This window comes from Podarcis filfolensis, assembly GCF_964270895.1.
Source record: "Podarcis filfolensis genome assembly, chromosome: 3".
Taxonomy (NCBI): Eukaryota; Metazoa; Chordata; class Lepidosauria; order Squamata; family Lacertidae; genus Podarcis; species Podarcis filfolensis.
In genome coordinates this window covers 8192495-8211693 of record NC_139606.1, presented here as the reverse complement: position 1 = coordinate 8211693, position 19199 = coordinate 8192495, and the positions used below count along the sequence as shown (strand labels likewise).

At 43.4% G+C, this 19199-nt stretch overlaps 1 protein-coding gene across 1 annotated transcript in view; it reads right to left on the bottom strand.

The window, feature by feature from the left end:
• Window positions 1–1815: 1815 nt before the first annotated feature.
• The window catches only part of VPS36 (vacuolar protein sorting 36 homolog), a gene marked incomplete at its 5' end in the record, with an annotated part of 180141 nt that continues 162757 nt past the window's right edge, over window positions 1816–19199 (bottom strand). The window contains 8 exons of the mRNA XM_083606648.1: window positions 1816–3018; window positions 3109–3185; window positions 7384–7468; window positions 9342–9406; window positions 10892–10957; window positions 13136–13270; window positions 17115–17192; window positions 17869–17901. Coding sequence (XP_083462774.1) covers window positions 2925–3018; window positions 3109–3185; window positions 7384–7468; window positions 9342–9406; window positions 10892–10957; window positions 13136–13270; window positions 17115–17192; window positions 17869–17901 — 633 coding nt within the window. The 3' untranslated portion in view covers window positions 1816–2924. The remainder of the gene's footprint in view (window positions 3019–3108; window positions 3186–7383; window positions 7469–9341; window positions 9407–10891; window positions 10958–13135; window positions 13271–17114; window positions 17193–17868; window positions 17902–19199) is intronic.

Genomic DNA, 19199 nt, shown 5'->3' with positions numbered 1-19199 from the left:
GACCAACATTTTCCAATGTTACACCATTGAGTTGGATTTGTGGCGCTGCACAGGGGTTATTTTGTTACTTCTTGGTGCAGCACTTTGGTTTTTTGGATGTTGGGCGATATGCCAAGCTTTACGTAAGCTTCTGCAAAGATATTTAAGACGGTTTGGAGGTCATCCTCTGTGTGTGCACACTCCGTTGTCATCAGCATACTGAAGCTCTGTGATGGAAGTTATGGTAACCTTACTGGGCCACCCAATATTTTATTCAAGTTGGCGCTCCTGGTTGGAGTTGGGAGTCCAACACATATGGAGGGCACCAATTTGGGAAATAATGCACATGTCAAATTGTGTGAAGTACTGTTCCACTCACAGCTTGGTCATGTGAAGTGTGCTCCATGTCTTGCCTCGCATAACAAAACTTCCATTTTCCTACTTCTGAAATGTAGAGATTATCTTTCACAGAGACACCCCCCCAACATGAATGCTAAAAGCTGTTGATTTATGTAGCGTCTGTAGTTCTTTTCATAACCCCACAAAACCCCAATCAGCAGTTTCTTGAAGGAAACAGTGACAAAACACCCTATTTAAAAAGATGTAGTACCAGGGCCTGTTACACAAAGTAGTTTTTCCATACCAATTAGTCAAAAGCCCTTAATAGAAAGCTTTAACAAGGGGGAAACAGTGGTGAGATCTACCTGTTGGTGATTCACAATATTATACAGCAAATATATTTCAGGACTAACTTCTAACAAATTGCTTTATTTGTCCATTTAACAATAATATAGTAAGATCCGTGGTCTGTGTGGATTTATGGCTGAAGACAGGAGACGGCACATCCATCACATTAAAATATTCATATTGTGTTTGAACTGCATTTTTATTGCTTCTTTTATTACATTACAATTTGTATTCTATGGCAGTCAATCCTATGCATGTTGACCTAATAATGAGGTTCACCGTGTTCAACGAACCTTGCTCAGAGGAAATTGTGTATACGTTAACAGCCGAAGACTGTTAATCAATTAATTTTTTTAAGTTAGTTAAACAAGTATGCCTGCGTTAAGTGTGCATGTGATTAAAATAGTTTTGAAGAGGAAGAAGCATGGAACCTGTGTTTTTAAGTCGGTGAATGTTCCGATTCCTACTCTCGGGACACGGTACTGAGACTCTTAGTTCCAGGAAAACCAAGTGTTTTCTTGAAGACATCAGCACACGGTCTAGGCATTAGCTCAAGGTACAGGGGACATGGAAAGCTATCTGTGGACCAACGCCGGCACCCTTGGCTTAAAGTCAGATGAGCGCCGCACCCATGTTGCCTTTGGCTGGACATAACCGCCCAGAGGTCCTTTACCTTTACAGGGGACATGATTCATAAGCCTACAACAGAGCTCCAAGGTACATGACGGAAGAGTAACTAAGATGTTGTCCCAACACTTGACACCCCCCCTCCTGCTTAACTTTTAAAGAGGGGTGGGATCAGTCATTTGTATGGTTCTTGTTCCGGATGAGAAGATGAAAGTGTGTGCTCTATTTACACTAGTGCAAACAGCAGCGTGTCCTTAGTGACTGGGGCCAGAGTTCAACCCCCTGATTATTATTCTGCCTCTGGTTCAGCTGGCCAGCTGACTCCTTGTCTACTATGGGAATTTCCCTCTCAGAGATCCTGCTATCCCTGCCCCATCCCAGTTGGTGCCACAGGACAAACGACAGCACATGTTTTAAGTGACACATTCCTGCTTGGAGAGTGGAGGAAGAAATTCCCCGTGACTTGAAACCACAGTTTTTCTGGGGACTCTTTCTTATGTTGATAAATTAATATGAGACAACTTTTTAGTTGATCAAAAGGTTTTTAATCAGCCAATCTAGCCAATTAATAAACTAAATATTGCAGCTGTACTTAAAATATCTATTCATTTCAGACATTATAATGACACATCTTCCAGAACACAAAGCAAACTCACAACTCCAATAGGATTACTGGTATTTGGTAAAACATAATAATGGTGTAAGAACACATCGCATATGACGCTAAGGAATTCTCCCTATTAAAATGGGTTTGTCTTTTCATAGACACCGACGCAGTGATAACTTCCACCCTGATAGAGAATTGGTGCTCAAATGAATGACTGTTTTTTAAAGAAAGAGTATTTTAAAAAGGCAGCTGGCAGAATTCCTCATAGCTAGGCAAAAGAAAACCAAAATAGCAAAATCATGGAGCTGAGAATCAAAAGAATGAAAGGAAGGAAATCTGAGTTCACAATGCTTATTGTCTTAACATTCAGCACAAAGCAACACGCTGGTGTCTACGTTTTTTATAATACAAATTAATCCTTCCTCTGAAGAAAGTTTATAGGCAAACATACCCAGGAAGATTTCCCCCCTGAAATGTAGGCACTTTCAAATTGAATTATTCAGTAGTAACTGGAAAGGGCAAACACACTCTGTATCTTGTTTCGTTCACACCAGTGATCTTCTTCTAACGCTACTGAAAACATAATTGCTTTGGAGTTGTAGATACAAAGTCCATAGTAAAAATGGAATAGGGGAAAATGTACTAAGCAAACAGCACGTTTTGTGCTCTGTCTACTCTTGCAAGTAGGTCACAATAACAACCCCACCTTTCCTGAATCACTTAACTGCCTTCCTCTGTAATTTAACAGCACAATATTTCTAGTGTATCAAATCTGTCCTCTTAAGAAAAAAGTTTCAAATTAGTCCTCTGCATTAATTATCCCACACAACCTGCACACAGTTGTAACATAACATAATTTATGCACACTTTTATGTTCCCCTTTCTTCCTCTTTCCACATAGGGCCCACCGCCACCTCAGGAAATGTTTGTGCACCATCACAAGGTAGATCATCTGGCTTCTTTTGGTCCAGCCTACATGTGGCAAGCATATTTGAACGGAGGGGAAGACAGAGCTAACCCATCATTAACTCTGTGTGAGAAATAAATTTGGGTAGAATCTCAAGCCTTCGACAGAATCATCTCTGCAAAGTTGGCCCAACTTTTCAGCTAGAAGCAGCCTAGAAAAAGAAAAAGAAGTACTTGTGTTATTTTTAATAGATGTCTTGAGGCATTAAAAATGAAGGAAAATTTGTTGTTTATTTGCTTACCTTTCTTTAGCTAAAAGTACAGACATTCCCACGAGCTTGGCAAACTCTTCTGCTGTAAGAGATCCCTTTTCAGAGACCTAGAGGACAAAAATGATAAAATAAAAGCTTTGCATGGGTAATTCCACAGTGACCAACATACCATTTGTAAACTTATTTACATAACATTTTGTGTTAATTTAATGTTCATTGAAGTTCAAATACTATTAGCTATTTATGTGTTAATTGGATTGATCTTCCCTACAAAAATAACCAAGAAGTAGACATACCGTATTTTTCGCCCTATAGGACGCACCGGCCCATAGGACGCACCTAGTTTTTTGGGGGGGAAATAAAGGGGGGGGAAATTGTTCCCCCCCCCCAGCCGCAGCTTCAGCGCGCCCCGCGCTCCGGGTAGCAGGCTGCTATCCGCAGCCTAGGGAGCCCTGCCGGAACTCCCGCGGGCTTCCACGGCTTGTGGAGAGCTGCGCGAAGCCTGGAGAGCGAGAGGGGTTGGTGCGCACCGACCCCTCTTGCTCTCCAAGCTTCAGCGAAAGCCTGCATTCGCCCCATAGGACGCACACAGATTTCCCCTTCATTTTTGGAGGGGGAAAAGTGCATGCTATAGGGCGAAAAATACGGTAGCTTTGGAAGCGAAGGCCCAGAAAAAGCTCAATATGGAGGCCAAATGGCCGAAATATTGGGAAATTCTGGAACAAGAAGGAGATAAATTGAAATTGCAGAGCTTTGAGAAACTAAAAGACAAAGTGCGAGATTGGCTTCATTATTATCAAATAAGGGAGGCTTACAATTTGGACAAGAAAATTGGCTTCCAGGTGGAAAAATCAAAATTGGAAACAGAATTGCTAGATCCCAAAACTAAGATACTTTCAAGAATGTATAACTTGCTGTTGAAATGGAATACTCAGGATGAAACGGTTAAATCTGCTATGATTAAATGGGCACAAGATGTTGGACATAACATTATGTTTGCTGACTGGGAACAGTTGTGGATCACAGGTATGAAATTCACGGCATGTAATGCATTAAGAGAGAATATTATGAAAATGATATACAGGTGGTACATGACACCAGTCAAGCTTTCAAAAATCTATCATTTGCCCGATAATAAGTGTTGGAAATGTAAAGATAATGAAGGTACATTCTTTCACCTTTGGTGGACGTGCCCAAGGATTAAGGCTTTCTGGGAGATGATATATAATGAAATGAAAAAGGTATTTAAATATACCTTCTTGAAGAAACCAGAGGCCTTTCTCCTGGGCATGGTCGGCCAATTGGTGTTAAAGAAGGATAGAACTTTTTTTATGTACGCCACAACAGCAGCAAGAATACTTATTGCAAAGTATTGGAAGACACAAGATTTACCCACTCTGGAAGAATGGCAGATGAAAGTGATGGACTATATGGAATTGGCGGAAATGACTGGCAGAATCCGAGACCAGGGAGAAGAGTTGGTGGAAGAAGATTGGAAGAAATTTAAGGACTATTTACAGAAACACTGGAAAATTAATGAATGTTAAAATGATGTCGGAATGAAATGAAGCGGTTTTAGCAACAATGTTAAAAAGGAGTATGTAAAAATGACTTGTTAATAGATGAAAATATAAGGTTATAATATGTTAAGATAAAGAACTAAGATAAAAACAAAGAGGGAAAGGATTTGCTGAATTAACCATTCGAAATAGAATACAAAAAAGGGAGGTGTGAGGAGGTCAGGGAAACAAGTAAATGAAAGGCAAGACATTGAAAGATGGACTTATTTTTAACTGTTTTTTTTCTTTTTTTCTATTCTGTATTCTGTATTATTTGTTTTCTTTTTTCTATTTTCTTATCACCTTTGTAATCTTTTTTTGAAACTTTAATAAAATATCATTTAAAAAAAAGAAAAGAAAAATACGGTAGCTTAAATGCTTTCTTTTCATCGTGTTTCAAAAGATGTGACTGACACAATAGTTTTGCAACCTCACAAATTTATCCTTAAATTAAGACAATTATACATACACATGCACACACACTTCAACAGGTAGAGAGGTCTGTACATGGCATGTAATCTGTAATATGTAAGAGTCATGATGGTCTCTCTCTTTCTCTCTCCCCCCCCCCTTTTAAAATAAGTGTAAACTGTGCATCCATGGTATGGTGATCCAGTACAACTGTGGTTCCAATTATACACTGTCCCAAAGACAGATACAGCTCTCACATGTTATAAGGAACACTGTGTCTGATTTTGCACATTTAGTATCTGCTAAATGATGAAGGGATGGAGAGTGCTGGATTTTGATTATGGAGCCCTGGATTCAAATCCTTGTTTTGCTATGATGATCTCTTCGTGGCCCTGAGAAAGTCACCATCTCTCACCTTAACCCACTTCTCGGGTTTGTGGCAAGACGAAAGGTAGGATAGCCTCATATAAAACGAGCCATAGCTCTTTACAGAAAATGTGATGGAACAATTCGTCTTCACAACTTGTGAAGCAGCGGTCGTTTTTTTCAGTCCCACCCCTCCACTCCAGTAACAGGAAGTCCTTTGAAGTAGGCATGCGTCCCTAACCTGCAGGTCAAATACCAGGCCTTTCCTGCTTAGCAAACATTTAGTTAGGATTTAAGAAACCTCGGGTAAAAACCTGTACTGGAAATCTTCTGCTGAAAGACAGAGTTGTTCCACCTGGCCTTTGGCTTGGAGCCAATTTGATTCCCTCCCTCTCTTTTTTCTTTTTCCTTTCTCCTCCTGTGATGAGGCTGCATCTTAATATTTTAATGTTTCAATATTTTAATTGTTATATTTTAATCTTGTTTTTAAGTTGTATTCATTCAACTTGTTTTTATTATTGCTTGTTAGCCGCCCTGAGCCCGGCCTTGGCTGGGGAGAGCGGGGTATAAATAAAAATTATTATTATTATTATTATTATTATTATTATTATTATTATTATTACGGCACTGGAGGAAGGTAAGATAGCCTGCTCCTGCGACAGATATCCCAGCAGAACTTTCTCAGTATGCTTTCAGAGCCATTCCACCAGCAAAAATACACAAGTAGTCATGGCTGCAGGGTGAGAACACATGTACCATATCCTATACTCTTTATATGCACGGGCACACTTGTTTTGACACCAGAATCACAGAACTGGCAAGGGTATTGGGAGGCCATTCTGTCCAACCCCTGCTCAAAGTAGGGGTTGACATGAAAGGGAGGTGCTGGGGTTTTGCAGCCTCTTGCCCCTTTTGGCAGCTGTCCGGCTGGGAAAGGGAGCAGAGATGGAGGTTGGTGGGACAGGATCAACACAGTTTAGTAGGGTAGGAGAGCTGGGGTGGGGAATCACATCTGGCAAACAATGTGCCTCTTTGGTTTCATATAGTATATGGGGAGACGAGTCATGGGGACACAAATTTTCACAGCCCTCTAGCAGCTATGGTGGCTCATTAACCAGCAGTAGTGTATATAGCAGAGACATCACCTTGCCAACAAAGGTCAGTATAGTTAAAGCTATGGTTTTCCCAGTAGTGATGTATGGAAGTGAGAGCTGGACGATAAAGGCGGCTGATCGCCGAAGAATTGGTGCTTTTGAATTATGGTGCTGGAGTAGACTCTTGAGAGTCCCATGGACTGCAAGAAGATCAAACCTCTCCATTCTTAAGGAAATCAGCCCGGAGTGCTCACTGGAAGGACAGATCCTGAAGCTGAGGCTCCAATACTTTGGCCACCTCATGAGAAGAGAAGACTCCCTGGAAAAGACCCTGATATTGGGAAAGATGGAGGGCACAAGGAGAAGGGGATGACAGAGGATGAGATGATTGGACAGTGTTCTCGAAGCTGCCAGCATGAGTTTGACCAAACTGCAGGAGGCAGTGGAAGACAGGAGTGCCTAGTGTGCTGTGGTCCATGGGGTCACGAAGAGTCGGACACAACTAAACGACTAAACAACAACAAATGTATCTAGCAAATGTATCTGGAAGTGTACACTTGATTCTGACCAACCTAAGCCTCCTGGAGCAAAATATACATCAGGAACAAGGGACAAATACTGCAGAAAACTACCCATCTTTTGCAAAGAGTCAGGCAATGGGAATACAGAGGCAAGAGATCTGTCTTGACTGTATCCAGCTATGCTGAGCTTGAAGCAGGTGGGTGTCTATTCTTCTGGCATGTAAAAACGTGTGGGTCTCGGTGCATGTGTGATTTACAAAAGGAAACAGGACATAGATTTGAAGCTTGGCGACAACAACAAAAAGCATCTCTTTTCTTTAACAGATTGCTTGAGAAAATAAAGCGTTTACATACTGTCTCTAGGGCAGAAGCCACCATCTCCTCTTCATTGTGGGACTGGAGCTCAATCACCATAACGCCACTGTCAAATATACGCAGCCTAAACTCGAGACGAGGAAAAATACAAACCTTAACTAGAAGCCTGTAGCCAAAGAATTGGTTGATTAGCTCAAATTGATAAGTAAAATTTAGTCCCAATTACGACTATCCCCAGTGCTTTATGGGCCCTTCTTGTCCCTTAGCATTTCCAGGTCACAAGGAGGTTAAGAAAGAAGAATTCTCAACGGGCAGGTTTCTCCACAATCTTGCCAACTTCCTTTCTTTCAAAAGGCGCACAGTCTCAATTCTGTTTTTTCCCTTTTCTTCTTCATATCTCCATCCTGCTTTTCATTGTCCTACTTCCTTTCACCATCCTGTGGCTCAGGGGTCAGAAGACTTTTTCAGCAGGGGGCCGGTCCGCTGTTCCTCGGACCTTGTGGGGGACCGGAGTATTTTTTGGGGGGGAAATGAATGAATTCCTATGCCCCACAAATAACCCAGAGATGCATTTTAAATAAAAGGACACATTCTACTCATGTGAAAACACGCTGATTCCTGGACCGTCCGCAGGCCGGATTTAGAAGGTGATTGGGCCGGATCCGGCCCCCGGGCCTTAGTTTGCCAACCTGTGCTGTGGCTTAAGGAGCCCTCCTAAGACTCCCTTGCCCCATCTGTCCCCACAGCACAAAGAGCCATGAGGACTTTCATTCCAGATGCCCCACACCTGAAACTAGCTCCTCCAGTCACATCAACACAATACATTTAAAGCACACTGCTCCCCCCAAAGAATGCTCAACAACAACAACAGTAGTTTACCGCTCACATTCCTCCAATTCCCAGCACCCTTAAAAATTACAGATTCTTTGGGGGAAGTAATGTGCTTTAAATGTACAGTGTGGATGTGACCCACTCCCTTCCTCAGGATATTGTTTAAAAGATATAAGAGCAAGGTAGTAAAGAACTGATTCTCTAGCCTGGTGTGGTTTCTGCAATCCTGAGTACGCAAGGAAGCAGCGCTTTCAACTATTTCCTTTGAATCAGGTCCCCATTCGCTGCTGAACAGGGCCTTCTCGGTAGTGGCACCAGCCTTGTGGAACATCCTCCCATCAGATGTCAAGGAAATAAACAACTATCTGACCTTTAGAAGACATCTGAAGGCAGCCCTGTTTAGGGAAGCTTTTAATGTTTGATGTTTCATCGTGGTTTTTACTACAGTGGTACCTTGGCTTACAACCATAATCTGTTCCAGAAGTCTGTTTGTAAACCAAAACAGGTGGTAACGCAAGGCGCGCTTTCACCAATGGGGCCTCCCAAAAAAATTTGTTCGTCATCCCCCCCCCCCAAGGGTTGTAGTCCAAAAAAAGGTTGCAAACTGGGACACGTACTTCTGGGTTTGACGTGCTTGTAATCCAATATGTATGCAAACCAAGACGTATGCAAACCAAGGTACTACTGTATTTTGCTGGGAGCTACTCAGAGTGATTGGGGAAACCCAGTCAGATGGGCGGGGTATAAATAATCTATTATTATTATTATTATTATTATTATTATTATTATTATTATCATCATCATCATCATCATCATCATCAACATCACCATCATCAACATCACCATCATCAGGTGGCAAGAAGAAAGACTTAACACCATGACCTTCAGAAATGTAGATATGCACCCACACTACTTGACAACTACAGCTCACATACACCTGCTGGGTTTTTCAAAAAATCAGTTTGTAAGGACGAGGCAAACTCCAAACCCTAAGTGGGCATTTGAAAGAAGACAGCATAACTGCAGCCATGTGCCTGGTCGCTTCGTGCTACTTCTTGGTTCTAAAGTCCGCATATTGGAAGGACGATGGGAGAACAAGCCCCATCATACCATTTCTGGGGGACAGGGAAAAAGATGAGTTAGAATTAAATTCTAAAGATTCTCACCTGAGAGGTAATTTTAGTGCTTCCAACATCTTACACGCATTTACTAGATCTTCAGGCGAGAGCAGCTAAGGGGGTGAGAACTCAGTTACGTTAATCACATTGCAAGCATGTCTTATTCTCACAGTTGCCTCCTAGAACACTTTTTTTTTGCATTGTGGTGTGAATACAGAAGCAGTAAAATACATCAGTGTCAATTCAAATATGAATAGTGCTTACATGTATTAACAATCCCTACTCCTCCTTCAAACAAGAATAGGTAAATCCTAAGAAATAATGAAGGTAACCACACGTGTAGGAGTGGTTTATACGTTACCCATGTGGACATTTACACCTGAAAATACAGTCATAGGAATTGTCTCCGAGTCAAACGACACATTAGGAAAGGAGTATAGTAGTCTCATAGGACAAAGGCCCCATATAATTTGAAACACACATTTATTTGGTTTCAATGTTCTGCTGGCATTCTGTAACATGACAAATACCAGTGACCTCATAGCACACACCAAGCATGGGAAACCTGTGACCCTCCAAACGCTGCTAAACTACAACTCCCATTGCTCCTAGTAAACATGGCCAACAGATAGGGATGATGGGAATTGTAGTCCAACAGCAACTGAAGGGCCACATGTTCCTCACTACTGGCCTAAACAGTCACCAGTCTGTTGAGCTCAAATCAAAGAAACCCAAGTTTTACTGCAGTGATGGCAGAACACACCGAATGCTCTTTAGCTTATGTTTCAAGCCAAGTTGCGTATTATGTGCTAGCCTTGTAGGTCTCGTAATCTGAAATGCATAATAGTTGGAATAGACTGCTCTCGCTCTCTGTGGACTTATCTGGCTGCTCTGCAATGCAAGACATCTGTGCAATTCAGAAAGTATTCCTTTTGGCCCTTTCATGCTAGTCAGTCTGCAAGAAATAAAGCTGACAGTACTTCTGGCTCTCATGCAACAGGCTTCAGCTATGCGAATAGCAAAACTTTTAAATCTTCTCTTCCCAATCTGTTTTGCTCACTCGCTCCGCATATTTTTAAAAATTTATTGACATCCATCTCCATGCCCTCAGAATGTAACTGCGCTTCAGGTATTTTACAAGCCTTCATTTTATTTCAAAATTACTAAAAACTGCCCAGTGCTTCACCATGGAATCTTGGGAACTCAATGCAAGGTCCAGTCGACCTCCAGATGTTGCTGGAACTCCCATAATCCCTGATCATTAGCCATCCTGGCTAGAGGTGCTGGGAGCTGGAGTCCAAGAACATCTGGAAGGTCAAAGGTACGCCCGCCCCCGCCTTAATGCCTTCAAGACATCCCCACTTCATTGTTCTGTAGCACATTATTGGATGGAATTTACTCTGGAAAATTATCCTGTCTTGTTAGCACTATTTTTATAATGTTCTTTTAAAGAAAAGGGGAACAGCTAGACACCAAAGGGAAGAAATATTTCCCCATCTCCTACAGAAACAACATCATTTCAGTTTTGGCTACTTGGAGAAGCATTAAGTTGATCAAGCCAACTTTTGAGGAAATGCAACAAGGTCATTGTTCCTCACCTCCAAGCCTCGAGCACGATTCACCAAGCAATAAACCTCTGTGAGTGACATTATTCCTCCCCGCTCCTGTGGACACAATATCAGTTGGTAAGAGAGAACCAATTTGGAACATCCAGCCTGCTGTCTCTAAGAAAATACGATTGGCTAGTTGACAACATCAACATGCCCAAGCAGAAAACATACAGTGGTACCTCGGGTTACATACGCCTCAGGTTACATTTTAGTGTATTTTTGGTCTCTGTGGAAGCCGCCCAGAGTGGCTGGGGAAACCCAGCCAGATGGGCGGGGTACAAATAATAAATTATTATTATTACTATTATTACATACGCTTCAGGTTACAGACTCCGCTAACCCAGAAACAGTGCTTCAGGTTAAGAACTTTGCTTCAGGATGAGAACAGAAATCATGCTCTGGCGGTGCGGCGGCAGCAGGAGGCCCCATTAGCTAAAGTGGTGTTTCAGGTTAAGAACAGTTTCAGGTTAAGTACGGACCTCCGGAACGAATTAAGTACTTAACCTGAGGTACCACTGTATCTGGAAATGCAAATGGCACAGAAGCTGCAGTAAACATATTCCTGGAAAATTGTCAGTAGTTTCTAAAAGGACATCTTCTTTTTCTATTTGGCACTGCTCCAATGATTCAAGGGCCTGCTTCATATCTTACTTTTAAACAATAGTTAAGCCAATGTGCATGGAGTGAAAAATCACAGATGCTTTGCTCCTTCTTTCTGCTGCTGTGCCGCTAAGCCACCGGCATGGCTTGGCATCACATCCAAACCCAGATTTGTGGTTAGCTTTCTCTAAACAAATGATGGATGTTAAGTCAAGAATCTTGGTTACAACTTGTGGTTTGTTTGGAGAAAGCCAAGCTAGGAGCCTGGGTTGGACAAAACCAAATCATGGCTTAGTTCCCAGCAGCATGGTAGAAGCAGGGGAGGAGTGAAGGTCCTGTGATTTTTCACCCTGTGCAACAGCACAATGCATGTTCCCCTTTCAACCATAGTTAAGCTTACCATGATTTAAAGTGATGTACAAACACTGCCAAGGGACGCGGGTGGCGCTGTGGGTTAAACCACAGAGCCTAGGACTTGCCGATCAGAAGGTCGGCGGTTCGAATCCCTGCGACAGGGTGAGCTCCTGTTGCTCAGTCCCTGCTCCTGCCAACCTAGCAGTTCGAAAGCACGTCAAAGTGCAAGTAGATAAATAGGTACCGCTCTGGCGGGAAGGAAAACGGCGTTTCTGTGTGCTGCTCTGGTTCGCCAGAAGCGGCTAAGTCATGCTGGCCACATGACCCGGAAGCTGTACGCTGGCTCCCTTGGCCAATAAAGTGAGATGAGCTGCAGCCCCAGAGTCAGCCACGACTGGACCTAATGGTCAGGGGTCCCTTAACCTTTACCTTTTTACAAACACTGCCAGTGTGGATCTCCTGTGTACTCGGCAGTGGTAAGAGAGGCAAATAATGTAGCTTCTGAGCAATTTCCCAGTTCTCCTTCAATATCCATTATACATCTTTATCATTGGATTGAAAAATTATACTGTGGTACCTATTGTTTAAATCTGCTCACAAAGGAGTATCACCACTGAAGAAAGTCCACATTTTAAAGAAGCATGTTAGCAATAGTTCTGATTCAACAGAGCATGTACAGAGACATCAGGGCTACATGTGCTCAGCCCCTACTTTTAAAAACCTGAACTCCTGTTGATCACCATATAGTGAGGAAATGGGACTGTTTCCATCCCTCATTCCCCCTCTTAAAACAGCTGATGAGGTGGAATTTTATTTTTAAAAATAAGGCTGTGCATGCACAATCATGTTAGATGAGGCTGAGAAATTGCACGCACAGCACAGCACATAAATGTCTGCTTGTATGCAGTGTCAGCCTCTGTTGCCTGTGGCTCTTACTGCTAAAAAAGTTGTGGAAATTTCAATGTGAAATGCAAGATCTGCTACTTTGGAATGCTAACTAAAAGAAATGCCAGCTTTGTTTTGTGTTGTTTTTAAAACTGTAAGTTGCCTACTAGAGTGCCCTTCTAACACAGTCCTATTATTTAATTCCCCAAAGATTTAAAATGTGCCCTTGATTAATCTACTAATTGGACAGAATAAGGCCTTCGGTCATAATTTTGATCAAGTGTGTTATGGCTACAATCCTATGCCTACATACTTAGTCCAAAGTAAATATGCACAGGAATATAAAATATGCATAGTAAATATGACATAAATTAAGATTCTCGAGTGCCTTACCTCTAAAGGTGCCTGTAAAATGCCAGCTAATTGCTTTGCCAGTTGCATATGGAAATGTGTTCCGGATCCATGTGTTTCCCTGGTGACTGGGTTAGCTATGCCCATGCTCAACAGGTATGATTTAAACCTGATGGTCTGTGGAAATAGGAGAGGGTGGGAGGAATAACAATACGGGCTAAGATGCCATATTCTTTGGAAGTGAATGAAGGGAAAGTGAAATTACTGAAGGCCACATACAGCATACCATTAGAATGGGAGATGAAAGATGAAGAGGTAAAATCAGTCATGATTCAATGGGCACAAGATGTAGGTCACAACATTATGATGGAAGATTGGGAAAAATTATGGAAAACTGATCTAAAATTTACAGACTGTTCCTTGTTGAAGGAGAATTATACGAAGTTGATGTACAGATGGTATATGACACCAGTGCAGTTAGGGAAAATGTACAAAACTAGTTCAAATATATGTTGGAAGTGTAAAAAAAAAGGAGGGAACATTTTATCATTGGTGGGATTGTAATGTACAGTGGTGCCTCGCAAGACGAAAATAATCCGTTCCGCGAGTCTCTTCGTCTAGCGGTTTTTTCGTCTTGCGAAGCAACCCTATTAGCGGCTTAGTGGCTATTAGCGGCTTAGCGGCTTAGCGGCTAAAAGGCTATTAGCGGCTTAGCGGCTTAGAAAAAGGGGGGGAAAGCGAAAAAAATCGCAAGACTCGCAAGACTCGCAAGACGTTTTCGTCTTGCGAAGCAAGCCCATAGGGAAATTCGTCTTGCGAAGCGCATCGAAAAACGGAAAACCCTTTCGTCTAGCGGGTTTTTCGTCTTGCGAGGCATTCGTCTTGCGGGGCACCACTGTAATTTAAAAATTTTGGGAAATAATATACAATGAATTGAAGAAAATGTTCCATCTAACATTTGTTTTAAAACCTGAAGCATTTTTGTTAGGGATCGTAGGGAAAGACCTGCCAAAAAAGCTGAAAAACATCTTCATGTATGCGACAACGGCTGCGAGAGTCCTGATAGCACAAGGATGGAAGACTGAAGAAATTCCAACAAAAGAATCATGGCAAGAAAAACTGATGGACTATACAGAACTGGCAAAATTGACACATAAGCTATGGGACAAGGATAATTGTGACTTCAAAGATGAATGGGAACCCTTTACAAAGTATTTAAAGATGTAACAAAATGGGGAGGGGGGGATTAAGGATGACATGTTTTTGGATAATATGTTTTGTTTAAATTTTCAATAAAACGTATACCAAAAACAAGATGCCATATTCTTAACAAACAGATGCATCCCAGATAGATGAACAAACATAGGAAGAGCCTGCTGGTCCAGGCCAGTGCCCCATCTAGCCCAGAGTCCTGTTCTTGTAGGGTCAAATTCAACATAGCGCTATGGCAAACATTCCATCAGAGCAAGGATTTCTCCTTGCACAATGGAAGTTTAACCCCCTCTCCGTGTACTGCATGCACCCAAAATCTGTTCTAGGGGTTCTCTCAACCCTCTGGAGCCGATTTAGGATGTGCAAGGCTCACACAAGGTAGAAGGGAGGAGTCCTGTTGCTCAAGCAGAGATGCCTATGGGAAGTAGGTCCAGCAGCAACCCTCCTCTCCTGTGGTTTCCAGCAACTGGTATTCAGAAGTACACAGAACGCAGCCGGCAGCCTCGTCCTCCACATTTGTCTAATCCTCTTTTAAAGCCATCCAAGTTGGTGGCCAGCCATCACTTCCTCCTGTGGGCAGTTTGCCCAACCTGGATCTTTCAACATTCAGCTTCACCAGATGTTCCTAAGTTCCAATGTTATGAGGTGGGGTGGGGGAACTTATCTTCATCCCCTTTCTCTATATCATGCATCATGTTATGCAGTTCAGTCCTGTTTGTGATGGCCTGGGAATCTGATTCAGAGGCTGAACCTGAGGAATCCCAGCCTGCACAGGAGTCCCCGCCTCCAGGGCCGGCTGAGCCGGGGCAGGGGCTTGAATCTGAAGGGCCCGCACCTGTGCCAGATCCTCAGGAGCAGATGAATCCACTCTGGCTCAGGAGGTGATTGAGGACCCATTGCCTGCAGGTGCTCCACTCTCAGCCCCGTCAGGTGAAGGTGAGGTTGCCTCTGGGTCCAGTAACCCTCCAGCCTCTCCTGAGCTGCAGAGGCTCAGGGCAGAGAGGCGGAGGGAACTAAGTTCTCTCAGGAGGAGTGCTCGCCTTAAGGTCAGGAGGGGCAAGTCACCTGTGGGCTGGGACCGCCCTAGGCCTCAGAGGAGATAAAGGCCAATCAGCCCAGTCCCAGGTTGCGGGAGCAACATCGCTGGTAACCTGTTCCTACTGGCACCCTGACCTGCTCTCCTGAGTTCCTGACCACGCCCGACTCCTCGCTTTGGACCTCGCTTCGCCCCTGACGGACAGCCTCCATACCCTCGACCTAGGACCGGACTTAGACCATGCCGCATGATAACCCACCCCCCCCCGGGACCAGCACACTGTTGCTTCTTACTTGCCTTTTCTCTAAATAAAAACAACAACAACACGAAATGTTGCAACCTTTCCTCGTATGGGAGTTGTTTCATTCCCTAGGACGGAAGTTCTAGAAGTACTAGGAAGTTCCTAATGTACTAAAACAGGGAGATAACTGAGGAGTCATAGGTCTGCCAAAATTATGACCCATCTCCCATCTCCGCTCAAGTTCACTCTTAAAATTCCCCAAGGAAAATGAAATGCACCTGTCATACCCCTTGCCCAGCAAAGAACAGGTGCTGTTTTCAGGAGGCCAAGCAAAGAAAGGCTTGGGAGTAGGAAATGGCCAGGATTCAGCATGTAGAGGAAGTGGATGCTGATAGCATTCCCCAAGTAGGAAAGACACTGCCGTCACCTTTTCCTCACCTATAAAAGACTGCTCTCCTGGAAATCAATCTACCGTATTTTTCGCTCTATAGGACGCGCTTTTTCCCCTCCAAAAATTGAGGGGAAATGTGTGTGCGTCCTATGGAGCGAATGCAGGCTCCTTGGATTCAGCGATAGCAACGCGAAGCCTCCGAAGCGCAGAGGGAGCGCTTCCTCCGTGCTCCGGAGGCTTTGCGTTGCTTTCGCTGAAGCCTGGAGAGCGAGAGGCATCGGTGCACACCGACCCCTCTCACTCCCCAGGCTTCAGGGATAGCTCTGTGCAGCCCCTCCGGCAGGGAGAGGCTACACGGGGCTATGGCTTCTTTAGCCTGTACACTGCTCTTTGGGGCTGGGGAGGAAATAAGATTTTTTTTCTTGATTTCCCCCCCTAAAAACTAGGTGTGCCCTATGGTCTGGTGCGCCCTATGGAGCAAAAAATACGGTACTTGCAAGGAAGACCCTCAGCTAGCTTATCCCCAAGGCAGTTAGGACAGATTTCTCATGAGACTATTCCAAAGTTCGGGAGACAGCCAATAAATTAAGCATCAATACAGTGGTGCCTTGCAAGACGAAATTAATCTGTTCCGCGAGTCTCTTCGTCTTGCGGTTTTTTCGTCTTGCGAAGCACGGCTATTAGCGGCTTTGCGGCTATTAACGGCTTAGCGGCTTTAAGAAAACAAGGAAACAAAGGAACAAAGGAAACAAACTCGCAAGAACTCGCAAGACGTTTCGTCTTGCAAAGCAAGCCCATAGGGAAAATCGTCTAGTGAAGCAACGCAAAAACCGAAAAACCCTTTCGTCTTGCGCGTTTTTCGTTTTGCGAGGCATTCGTCTTGCGGGGCACCACTGTACCAGCATTATTGGGAGTGAGCGAGAGAAAACTATAGGTGCATGTGCAAGCTCATTTTCAACTATAGGCGAGGTTGTGGGCATGGATGAGGCAAAGCACTGCGATGAAGTTTCATAGATCACTAGCATTTGTTAGGCCATATTACCAATTCAGAGTTTGGCAGCATTGTATATATTACCATGGCAGCTTAAGTCCGTGTTTCTCAGAGTGCATTGGCGTCTAGCGCATTAAATTATTAACTGACCTCATCTTCCGTGATGTCACCTTGCTTTTCTTTGATCTTGTTAGCAATCGATTTGGACAGTTCCACCATTTCCTTAGCCTATTAAGACACAGCAGAGAGACAAGACACAGCTGTTTTAGACAGAACACTTCGCCATGCGCCTCTGATGCAGAATCAAGCTTTGAGGGGCTTCCATGCAGGACATCTTGCAGATTTAATCATGGCCACTTCCAGACTGTGGCTAATTTCAGGTAGGATTCAGTCACAACCTAACCAATTCAGGCTGCACAATTAGATTTGATTGGGTAGTCTTGCACAAGAAACCCACTTCTCCAAAATGTTGGATTTTTTTGCCATAAGGAAACGCACTGGAACACGTGAAGTAACACTTCTTTTGACATAACACCCAATCTCTCTGCAAACAAATCAGGATAAACAGACTGTCTGGAAGTACCCCAACTATTAACACAAGGTGATAGCTAGAGAAAGGGAGCTTCTGGACTCAGACTGAGCGTTCCTTCTCTCACAAATGTAATGCTAAGCATTAGTGTAAGAAGATTCAATCACGACTTCCTCCAAGATGATTTGCTATGGGATGGGGTGGAGCCTAAGCCACACACCCCTGCTTCTTACCCAGTTAGAAGAGGATCCTTCAGACACCATCACATGTTACCTGCAACATTCAGCTGGGCATGCACAACATTCTGCTTACTCATGGTTCTCTGCATGGGGCCTAGCCAATTTAAATTCAGAGAGGTAAAAAGTGATACTTTACCTTTTCCATTAGCTTGCTGAGGTCTTCAAAAGCCTGCAATAATCAGACACACACTTGGTAATGTGTTCCTCACTTCTAGAAAGACAGACTCATTGCATCATTGAAATATTTCTTCCCCTCTGCCTTTCCTCCAAAATCAAAGCCCTGAAAATAATTACCGTATTTTTCGCTCTATAGGATGCACCGGACCATAGGACGCACCTTGTTTTAGAGGGGGAGAACAAGAAGAAAAAAAATCTCCCCCTCTCTGCTCAGCGCACCTTCAGCGAAGCGGCAGGAGAAACGGAGCCCCTTCCATTTCTCCTCCCGCTTCGCTGAAGGGGCGCTGTGCAGCTCTCTCTCTCTGCTGAAGCCAGGAGAGTCTTGCTTTCCCGGCTTCAGCAAAAGGAACCCGAAGCCTGCGGAGTGCAGCAGGAAGTCGCGCTGCGCTCTGAAGGCTTCAGGCGGCCTACCTGAAGCACCGACCCCTCTTGCTCTCCAGGCTTCAGCGAAAGCAACGCGAAGCCTTTGGAGCACGGAGGGAGCACTCCCTCTGCGCTTTGGAGACATCGCGTTGCTCTTGCTGAAGCCAAGGAGCCTGCATTTGCTCCATGGGACACACACACATTTCCTCTTAATTTTTGGCAGATTTTGGAGGGGAGTGCGTCCTATAGAGCGAAAAATACGGTAGTTTCTAGCATTGTAAGACCATGTGCTTTAAAACTGTATTTAAGATTCTAGCCCTGTGCTTTGTAACCTGAGCAGACTGTTTCTGTATGAATAGCATGCTGTGCGTTAAGAGGTCCTCACCTTCCAGATAAGAGGGTGGGGTCATTTTAAGTCAAGGGTTGGCAGTAAATGACCTTTCATACTCAGATTTCAAAAGCTTGTACTTATATTTAAATATTCATAGGCAAGGCTAATTAAAAAAGGAAAGTACCACGTATGCCATCTATGAGTTCCCTGAAGAAAAGGCAGGTTAGAAATGTAATGAATAATTACAGATGTATACCACCCACATAACTGGAGTTCTCTGGGCAGTTTGCAGACCATTAAAAATACAATATGAAACAACCTGACAAACAACACTAAAACTAATTGGGGGGAAATCAAAACAGCTAAAGCCAACACAAGTATTGCAAACAATTTAAAACCATGAACTGAAAAAACATAAACCTGACATCTCATCAAAATCCGGAAGCATTTAACGAGACATTATTGCATGCAACATTGCCTCCCCAATTATTCACCAAATTCACTATTCTAACCTAATTGAAATGATCAAACCTTTAGCATCTTATGCATGTTGTCAGTAACATGCAGAAAAACAAGCCAGCAAAGAGAGAAAAACA